The sequence below is a fragment of the Malus sylvestris genome, chromosome 7, assembly GCF_916048215.2.
Source record: "Malus sylvestris chromosome 7, drMalSylv7.2, whole genome shotgun sequence".
NCBI classification, from domain to species: Eukaryota; Viridiplantae; Streptophyta; class Magnoliopsida; order Rosales; family Rosaceae; genus Malus; species Malus sylvestris.
Genome location: NC_062266.1, coordinates 13,495,843 through 13,507,027, shown reverse-complemented (window position 1 = coordinate 13,507,027; position 11,185 = coordinate 13,495,843). Strand labels below are relative to the sequence as shown.

The 11,185-nt window shown below is 34.4% G+C and overlaps 1 protein-coding gene across 1 annotated transcript; it reads left to right on the top strand.

Moving 5' to 3' along the window:
* Positions 1-1,933: 1,933 nt before the first annotated feature.
* LOC126627795 (uncharacterized) lies at positions 1,934-4,181 on the top strand. Its single transcript, XM_050297350.1, has 2 exons — positions 1,934-2,062; positions 3,278-4,181. The coding sequence occupies exons 1-2, from the start codon at positions 1,950-1,952 to the stop codon at positions 3,753-3,755; spliced, it is 591 nt and encodes a 196-aa protein (XP_050153307.1). The 5' UTR covers positions 1,934-1,949; the 3' UTR covers positions 3,756-4,181.
* Positions 4,182-11,185: the final 7,004 nt, after the last annotated feature.

Genomic DNA, 11,185 nt, shown 5'->3' with positions numbered 1-11,185 from the left:
CAAATTTTGACTTTCGGTTTTTAGTTTTTAACTTTTGGTTTTCAAATTTTCATTTAAAAAAAATGAAAATTAAAAGTAATTAATAGACAAATTTTTTATTTTCAGTTTTTAAAGAATAAAAACTAAAAGCTATATCAAGGGGACTTGAAGTTCCTCGGATTTGAAGGTCGGGGTGACCCCCTCATCAGATTTGACTAGCGCACTTTTCAAATGAGTTACAATGCAATTGCAAGGTGCCATACTTTTCTTAGAACGTGAATATCCTTTTTTGAGGAATTTTCTATCATGTACTTATCTTTGCGTTTTCAACCAATTTCACAATAATAATGGAAAGGGATCTTTCAACGACATTCCATATCTTTCGCGCATATATAAAGTTGTCGAAGAAAGAAATATGCATGGCAATATATTAAGCTGATAGTGCTAGACATAGACGAAGAAAAGGCAACTTGCTTTTGCTTTTAATCATCAGTGGTTTTTGCTTTGAACTCTAAATGGTGGAGAATATCTGGTGGGGGATTTATCTGATCAAAAAATTAGTGCCAGAGAAACCTTAGCCAGCAGCAAAGGAGGCTATTGCCATCATACTCTGAAGAAAGATAGCAATTATTATACGGCCGGAAAGTACATTTGAGTGCAAAAGGTAAATAATACTTAAGAATTCAATAACCACCAAAAAAAGAAAAGTATGCAGGCTTGAACGCGTGCACTACTAGTAGTTTATATATATATATATATATATAACATTTACCTTTCTTTTCTTTTTTTGTGTTTTAACAGCTGTATCAAATAATATATGTGCACTACTGATGTTTCTAAGGGCATTTCTGGATTGATCATGTATTTTTAAACTACACACGAAATTTACACAAAATTACATACATGTTTATGGTAATTTTTGTGAGGGTTCTAGCTAGGAATTACATTGTGATGCAGTAATAAAGAAGCCTACATCAAATATTAATACTAAAACTGTTTAATTTTAACAAAAAGTAAACTCGGAAGTGTCCATCGATCCCTCTGGATCATCAGGCATGCATGCACTACACAAAAAGTTTACAGATTTTGCTTGAAACCCTAGACTTCAACATTTAATTTTCACTTGTCAGCAATATAATTCTTATAATTAAATCAATGTAATGTTCATTATGTTTGCTAGTACACTCACCGATACGTGTGTGGAAAGATAGACAAAATGTGGAGACATTTAAGGATGAACAACAAGCTAATGCTTCTAAGAACTAACTATATTTTCGATTTTGGTTAATTCAAGCTTTGAAAACAAGCCTAAAATTATGGTACATATATGTCACAAAATTACACTTCAACTGAATTGTTAATTGGTGAATATGTGGTTGAAATGTATAGTACATCTTTCTGAATTCGTTATTAATTATTAAGATTTAAACTTTGATTACAAGCAAGGCGGCAACTGCAAAAGCTGCTTTGATTTGGGATTAGAATACAACTCTAAGCTAGAAGGAGAGAGGGTTTGATCTGGAATGAACAGGATTGAAGAGAATGAAAGCAAAACGGTGATGCCATATTTTCTTTGGGCATATTTACACGAGCGCACATATCAGCAGTCCCTCCATTAATTTTGTTCTTATCTGGTGTAAATTATGCAGAACATGTACGTGAGTCCTTTTCTTCCAAGCTTGTTAATTGTCTCTATCTAGCTAGGGATGAATACTCGATATAGAAATAGTACACTATTACCTATCTACCTTGTTTTTTTCACCAAAAAAAAATTTATCTACCATGTTAATTTGTTGATCTCAGATTGATATATATCCACTGATCCATCAAGTCAGTACTCCATCAGTTAAAAGTCACCGACATATTTAATTATATTTTTGAACTAACCAACTGCTTCATTAATTAGGCAGTTATAAATAGAAAGACTGCCTTCCTCCTTTAAATATGGAGAGCAGAGAAATTGCTTACATATGGAGAGCAGAGAGCGCCGTGCTGACTTCGCGGTTTGGAGATCTAGCAGCAGCAGCAATAAAGTCTCCAAATGGAATCATATCAAGCTCAGAAGGAAAACAAAAAATAAGAGGTTGTACTTTCTTCATATTACTGCCGTTTCTGCTTATATATTTTTATGCTTACAATTGATCACAATGAGACAACCTTCAGCAACAAACATATGCCCACAGTACGTATACTTCTACTTCTACTTATATAGAATATATATACACACACACACACGTATGAGTAGGGTAGATTACATATAGATAGATAGATAGACAGACAGAGAGATAGATAGATTACTGATAATGGTGGATTAGATTTGGTTTGACTTGTAATGGCATGATCGCTCAAATAATAGCGGTAAAGGCACGCTTGCGTAAATGATATCGTTATACTTAAGGTGTTTGATGACCGGATTTTGAGTAAACTGTAACCAAGTTTTCATGGCCGCCGATATGTATTATTTTATATATCTTTAAATTAGGGCATCGATCATTGAAGGCTGGCCATTTTCCACTTCTGCCCGACTTGTGTAAGTAGCTCGACCTTCTTTGGGTCATTATGAGTTCTTATCATGTGATGTTCATGTTTAACATTAATTAGTTACATTTTGTGGGTGTGGTTTTATATTGAATAATCATATTCCTAAGAGCTATTTTCAAATTATATATGTTGAAAGGACGAATTGAGAACATTGTGACTAACTTGGAGGTAGAAGATATTACTTATGAAGAACCATTTCAGTCCTCCCTAAAACGGAAGAATTAGAAAGGAAAAGTTTCATTCATGTCTGCTTCTCTTCTAATCCCGTGAAAATGAAAAATCAGTATCCTCTACCTTCTATATAATCGGAACTTAGATGGTTATCCATTCTAATTCAATCATTTATACCAAACGAGACCTAATTACAGTTTCGGTAGCTATTATAGCCACTCCAAAGGTTATTCTTGCATTCTTCAAAATGACATGGAAGTTAATAATTGGATTATTAGTTAAGTGTTGATTAACATGCTTATTTCTTATTGTTGACACTTCATTTAGTTTACAAATTTAGTCTCCCTAGCCTTACCCTTTCGTAATGGATGAGTATATGATGATTTTTTGGATAAGAAGTAGCAGCTCCCAAAGCTTTAGACTTTCTTTCTTATAGCTAAAAGCTTATACTAAGTGATCATCACTTGATTTCGCAGAGAGTTATGAAAGCCCACTCTTCATGAAGAGTAAAAGATATTGTTTAACATAATTGCACTTCTTTAGATGAGTTAGTTTGCATGACGTTTTATTTTATTTCATTCTGTAGGTTGAAAGGGTTCATTTCCTCAATGCCATGGCATGCCATCTTTGCATTTCTGAATCCACTGCTAATCGGCGTCCTTCAAGTGAAATGTCAAGGTGCAAACGTCTCCCCATTCGACACGCACCCAAGAGTCATGTGGATATTTTTGTCGACAACGTTAGTCTACTGCTTTGCATTTGCAGCTAACATAAAATCACGCCGTAACTGCACTACCATATTCTACTCTCGAATGTCCGGTCATATTGCTCTACTCACCGGCTCTCTTTCTTCAGTCTCTTTAGTCTCCATCTTCTTTCCAAGCGTACTTGATGAGCGACTTGTTTTCTTCTCTTGGATCATTATGCCTTTGATTGTTGGAAGAACGTTGATTCGTCGAATGTGTCAAAATATTTGCAAATCTACGATGAATGCAGTCATCATAGTTTATAGCATATGGCAGGGGTTTGCAAGAAGGATGGAGCAGCCACAATTGCCGATGTAGTCGATGAAAGTTAAAAAGTAAGAAAAAGGAGAGCGAGAGATCTTGAGAAAGAGAAGAGAAGATGAGCATGTAGGCCAAAGTGGTGTTGCTGGATCTGTTGCATGGTTCTAGCGTTTCTCTTCCACACCCACTAATGCAGGAAGAAAAGAGATGAGGGTCCGTAACCTACGGGTGTTTGATTCATCTAGTACCATTGGTTATAAGTCACCACTGGATTGGGCAACTCATTGTTGAATGAATGTTATAATCAATAAACAAAGCACAAAGTAAATAGGTGTTGCTTTTTAATTATAATCACCAGTGGTCTCACCACATGAGATACGACTGGGCCAATATTAATCTGCAGGGAAAACTTAACTCTACTGATTATTATTCATGTAATATATGATAGGGATTTTGCCACCTATGTAAATAAGAGCAAAATCACGTGAAATACTTGCAAGAATACAAAGATGTCGTAGTATAGATGCTCATGCAAGGTCGTTCTCCTCAAGGACTATTTAAACAATTTATGTAAAAACAATTCCTAATCAACTACTTAGAATTAAAACTTGAGAAAAGAGATTTTGAGATTGGGTAATATTAAAAACGAATTTTAAACAAAAACTAATATAATCGAAGAAAAGAGTTTTAAATACCAATTTATAAAGGCACTAGGGTTCCACCATCACCTAGCAATCCTACGAATTTCTACCAATTACTTATGATCTACACATGCCACTTTGAAGGTTAGGTTTTCCTAATATATATTCTCCTCGTGATATTCAAGTAAGAACATATATTTACCATGCAATCCGTTTGTGATATTCAGATCAAATATAAACATGTAAGACTCATTAAATTCTATGAAAACCTTTTGAAAAACCATGCAACCCCTAAGAGCGTGATATTCGCCTTAGATGAAATTACAATTATCAATCACAAGAAGCAATACTCAATCCTCCAGTGTTATTCCAATCGAATTGCATCCAATTACTTGTCTAAACATCCTAATGGTGACTAGTCATCAAGACAATTAGATAATTTAAAACGGTGGTCAATAATTTAAAGTATGCATGCAATCAATCATAAGCAATTAAATAAAAATTACATATTCATGCTAAGGCTTAAGGCTTCGCCCTAGCAAACGGGAATTAGTTACGCATATTCATAATTAAAATCATAGAAAATATCATTAACTAGGAAAAAGAATGAAAGCACCTTAAAGTAGAAAATCTCCAAGAACCCTCACCAAGCTCTCTGTCTCACAAGTTTATAAAAGCAAGTGTCCCCCCCCTTTAACTAAGAACAGCCAAAGCAATACATCTGCTATGCCCACACACAATCCCTAAAACTCGGGTCTTTTATTCCAACTAGAAAACTAAATAATAATAAAATAACTTAGAAAATAGAGTCCTGATTAAGCTAAGAAAATCTGCACATAAACTGTACAGCCACGTTTCAGCCTCAAATCTCCTCCAAACCTGGCCCATGATATCTTGTTTTAAAGATAAGAACGTTCTAAACACATCTTCAGAAGGTCACGAATCTATCAGAGATAAGCTCTGCTCCAAAAATGTAATTTAATCCCAAAACGTCATTTTTCCAGCACTGCGCATCGCTCCCTTATTTTATTGCCAGAAAATCACCACTAGGTAGGAAAATATCATATTTTGACACGATCAAGCTAAGTGACTCACAAACGTCCTCCAACTAGAATTACTCCAAAATTCGTCCATTTGACCATGTTCTGCTCCAGAGGAATTAAAAGTCCTATAGTGGAAATACAATTCAAAGTATCAAAATTCTTCCAAAATATTAACCAAAATACACTAAGAATAGGGTTAAATATATAATATAAAATCTACTCATAAAAAAAATGTATATATATATAGTAGAAAATTTGATTGGGATGTTTCAAGAAAATTTAATTCAAACCCTTAATTTTGAAATTCCGAATGTGCCCAACAAGTTTCTTTCTATACTCAAATAAAAAAAGAGCAAAAAAAGATTAAAAAAAAAATTCCAGCACTAGAAAACTCCGACCACTCCATCTCTCCAAACCCTAACAACCCCCAATTTATGCCAATCCCCAACCCCCCACAATTTTAATATTATCCTGAATTTCCCAAAAAGTATTATTAACATAAATTTCTTTTGGGTCTTTTTAATGGTGGACTATTAGGAAAAAAGGTTCTCTTAATTTTCAAATTGTTGTGGATGGTAGGGGAGGTGACAGTGAGGGATTGGAGAGGGGTAGAAACTAGAGTGGTTGAGGTTTGGAGAGAGAAGATGACCATGGTTGCCTATTGCTAAATTTTTATTTTTTTTATTTTTTTGTGCTTGTTGGGTGTAGAAAGAAAATTATTGAATACATTTGAAATTTCAAGATAACAAATTAATAAGTTGGATGTAGAAAGAGAACAAATGGGTCCAAACAAAATTCCCCTTCATACATCGGCCATAGCCAAAGAATCCAATGGGTATGGATAAGTGCGGGAATCTGCCCTTTTTAAACTCAATGTGGCGGATATGATAATAGCACTCCCACTCCAAAATCACCCCATAAACCCGTTTAACATATTCTAAACCATAATATATGGTTTTTATATGATTTTGTTGCAGTCCTAATGGTTTAGAAATGTGATCATATAAATCTTATTGAATATTGGATATCCTTGTAGGATTCTACCATATGTTATCTTTAGATATTATCATTTAAAGTTGTAATACTATTGGAGTAAGGAATTTACCTTCCCTACTACTATAAATAAAGACACAATGGGGGTGATGAGTCGATTTTATATTATATATTTTACCCTATTCTTAGTATCCTTTGGTAATTATTTTGGTGAAATTTGATACTTTGATTTATATTTCTAATGTAGGACTTGTGATTTATTCTTAAGTAAAAAGTGATCAAATGGATGAATTTTGGAGTGATTCTAATTAGAGGATGTTCATAAGCCTTTCAACTTGTTTGTGTCAAAATTTCAAATTTTTCCACCAAGTGGTTTATTTATGGTGATGAAATAAAAGACCAGAGCACAAAGCTGTCAAAATGATGTTTTGGGCTTATTTAGGCTTTTTGGCGTCCAAGATGGTGTGTTTTAAGTTCGGGCCAGTCTGGAAATATGTTCATAACATTTTAAGTTTTAAAAAGAGTCATCTTGGGCCTGTTTTGGAGGTGCCTAAGGCCCTGAACGTGGCAGATCAGTTAACTAACAGATTCTCCTTTATATTATAGGATTATGTTTTCTAGTTTCTTTTAACTTATTTTGTTTCCTATTTTCAAGAGACCTTTTCTAAGAAGAATTTTATTTTGTAGTAGTATAAATAAGGCTAATCAACCATTAGGGTTTACTATGCATCAATTTGGAGAACTAGGTTAGAGAGCTTTTGATGATTCAACTTTATTTTTACATGGTGTTTTCTTTCCTTTTTCTTAATAATATTTCCTTTTTTTTTACTATGATTAGGTGTAACTAACTTTCTTTTGCTTGGGCGAGGCCATGAGCCATAGCATGTATATGTAATCTTGATTTAAATTGCTTATTATATTATGCATGCATGCTTTGAATTATTAATAACTATGTTTAAATTATCTTTATGTCTTAGTGCTTCGCGACCATTATGATGTTTAGATAAGTAATCAAATGCAATTCGGTTGGAATATCATCAGAGGATTGAGTATGGTTTCTTGTGATTGACAATTGTAATTTCACTTAAGGCAAATATCACGTTCTTAAGGGTTGCGTGGTTTTTCAAAAAGTTTTCATAAAGCTTAATGAGTCTTGCATGTTCTATTTTATCTAATATCACAAGCGGATTGCATGTTAGATAAACATTATTGCTTGAATATCACGAGGAGAATATGCATAAGGAACACCTGACCTTCAAATTCACATGCGTCATTCATAAGTAATTGTTAAAACTCCATAGGACTGTTAAGATGAGACGGAACCCTAATGCTTTTTTAAATTGATTTCCAAAACCGTTTTCTTTTAAGTTTATTTTAGTTTGCTGAAATTTTTAAATTGTTTTTTATTAAATTTGTTTTTGTTATTTTTAATTACAAAATGAATCTTTTCTAAACTTTGTTTTAAATAATTAATTAAGATTTGGTTTTAACATAAATTATTTCAAAATAATCCCTATGGAGAACGACCTTACATGACCATTCCTGTTACAACTCCCTTGTACTCTTGCAAGTATTTTTATCTCTCTTTTATGGGTGGTAAAAATCCTATTAGGGGAGATCAAACACCTCAGAATTACATCAAATATCTCTTCTTGTTCATCAACTATCTCTTCTTGTTCCCGGCACACCCCCTCTCTCTCTTATAGTTGTTCAGTTAAGTAGGACTACAACATGTTATCAGCAAAACTCTAGCGTGACTCTAAGAAAACTGATGGTAAGGAACTGAAGGTACATGGAGGTCCTTCTACAAATTCAAAGGTTCAATTGTTTCCTGCCAATCAAGTTCTCCTAAAATCCATGTTTGGTATTTTCAACGACCATGATGCATGAAACATTCCCCATGATGCACGAACCCCAAACATTTATATTTACCTTAACATATATATATATATATATATATATATATATATATATGTTTGTGCATAACGAGCAATTTGAGAACCTTGGTTGTCACATGGTATATTTCATAACTTTCTCCTATGTGTATGCGTAAACGTTAGAAGAAAAAGTTATGAAAAATATTACGGCCCCAAAGTGCAAGCCCATCAGCTCCTACATGCATGTGTAAACGTCAAAAGAAAAAGATGAAAGTGCCCTCTTTGATATGAGATTGGAAATATATGAAATGCAGGTAAAATATCATTTTATGATTGGCTTTTAAGGAATATTTTCCAATCGAGTCTCCTCTTAAGCCATTCGCAACAATCGTCTTGGAAAGACAAGTGAGTATTCACAATGGACTTGAGCTATGATGAAGTAGAGAATAGGGTTTTTATCTAAAATGATCTTTGAGATTGACATAACTCCTCATTTTGGTCCCTGACAACGAAAATCGACTGATGTGGTCCTTGAGTTTGTCCATCGTAAATTATTTTAGTCATTCCATAACAAATCTGTTACTGTCCTCGTTAAATTGTCACGTAAATGACCATGTGAACCCGGTTGTATGTAAGTACAAATTCATTGAACCGATATATGCTATCCAAGTATTCATCAACACATTTATTAGGGTTCTGTACCCATTGTCCTCCATATTGCCTGGAAACAAAATAAAACTTCAAGGATTATAACAACTTCAATTATGACTTGTCACCTTATGCTTCCAATAAGGGCCATATCCCATTCGGAAATGCAAAGTTATGTGCCGTAATCTACGGCTCCATCAGATTAGATTTCGATGTGGCAAAAATTCAGCAGCATCTCCCTGCAGTTCTTCACGACGTTGATAAAAAATACTTATCATGCACTCAAAGAATGCAAAGAGATGTTACCAAATTTCCCTTGATTGACCGCAAACTACGGCACATAACCGCGCACTCCCAAATTGTCCAAAAAATGGGACAATTCAAGAATTAATTGGACAGCAGTCATGCTCTCACATCCATGTGCGAAATCCAACTATTTTTTATCGGGAAACTAAGCTTTTATGAACAAAAGCGTACACAGTTCAGTACTATTAACTCTATACAAGAGAAAATATTTTTGTCCATCACGTACAAAAATGTTTCATACAAAATAATTTTTTTTTCATCAAACAATAGATTTGTTAAATTAGTTGTTAAATTAGGGAGCCAACGGAATTCGAACCCACACCTTGGTGCAAGGGTAACACTCTTTTCCATCACTGTGGTAGGAGACCACTGGCTTTCATACAAATAAATTAAATCACATAAATATCAAAAAATAATTTAAAGAACTCAAATTAATAAAAATTAAATTAGTGAAAAAGGTACATGTGAAGCCCAAAACAATCCCAAAAATTCTAGAGGTGACACGTGGACTTTTGCTCAAGAAAGACAAGATTTTCCTCATTAAATGGGCAGGCTAGACCTCAGATTCTCTCACACACAGTTCAACATCTCTGCAGTGTTCTAAAAATTGGCCTAGGTGGTGCCTAGGTGCTGGGCGATAGCCAACCGCCGGGATTAATGCAAAATTGGGACAGGGATTAGGTGGGCGCCGAGGTGGCCTGATCGGCCTTTGGGTGGCCTAGGCGGTCTGGGAATTTCAATTTTTTCTGTGTTCAAACTTGAGAAATGATGAATGCAGATTAGATGTGTTCTGGTTTTTCTGGACTTCATGAGCATATGGTATGTGTTCTTGCGAAGAGGAAGAAGATGAGAGAAAATTTGTTTCTCTCTCTTCCTTCCACATCCACGTGATCACTTTCAAACTATTTAATTTATTTATTTTTTCTGTCCATTCAAGTTTGGACAGCTAGCATCCTGACTTTTCTAAAAGAAAAAAGGCTGTCAGTCCATCCATAGCATCAAGTGCTATTAATTTTTTTTTTCATTAAAAAAACATAGATTGTCAGCCTGTCAGTTCATAGCATCAAGTGTTATTGATTTTTTGGACTTGTTAGATAGCATTTTATTATTCTTTTACTATCTTATTTAGGGATTTCATACAAGTATAATTTTTTGTAAGTGTCAGTGCACTTATTTACAAGATATATAAGAAATTTACCTAAATCCACCTAGGTGCCCGCCTAGACCCCGCCTAGCCGCCTAGGCGCTAGGCGCCAACCCGACTAGCGCCTAACATTTTTTAGAACCTTACATCTCTGAAGGTCCACAGTTCACCTGTCCTTGGCAAGGAAAAGTCAAAGTATTAAAGATAAGGATTAATCACCCAAATCCTGTTTTTATCACATTCCCAATTGAAGGTTGACTCCATTCAAGTAAGTAATCTCTATGTCAATCAATAGGGATATCTACTCCACATCTCAAGATATTATTTCCTATTTAATATCTTAAGAATATTCTTTCCATACACCTTAGCCAATAGGATGCTGCCATATGTAGGGTAAAACCTAACACTATGGCCGACCTTCTTTCCTATGTATATATTCAATTCTATCAAATTTCAGTAAGTTTTTACCACACTAAAAGGCCCTAAATACTTACTCTTTACAGAGAAACTACCTTAGGCATCAAAGATTTATTGGCCAACCCCCTCCCCACCTCATGGGCACATGAGACTTAGGTCATTGATCAAATGTGTTGATTGTTTTGCAGGTGGATTTTCGTCAAAGCAAGAAACAGCGGAAATTTGCATCAACAATACCTCCAAATTCATTATTCACCGTTAATCGTATAGAACAACGCCTATACAAAACAAATACAATTTTGCTAGTCTGAATTCACAATTAAAAAATACAAAATCAATCCCTTACCGGATGTAGAGTAGAATAGATCGAGGAAGGGAAATAAGGTGGAGGTGGAGGTAGAGGAGAGGGAGATTGAGG

What these genes read in the sequence shown, in the direction of transcription:
- LOC126627795 (XM_050297350.1), top strand. Translation starts at nt 1,950, where the DNA reads ATGGAGAGCAGAGAGCGCCGTGCTGACTTCGCGGTTTGGAGATCTAGC. An exon ending in AGGAAAACAAAAAATAAGAG is followed by an intron (nt 2,063 to 3,277) that starts GTTGTACTTTCT and finishes TTCATTCTGTAG; the next exon opens with GTTGAAAGGGTTCATTTCCT.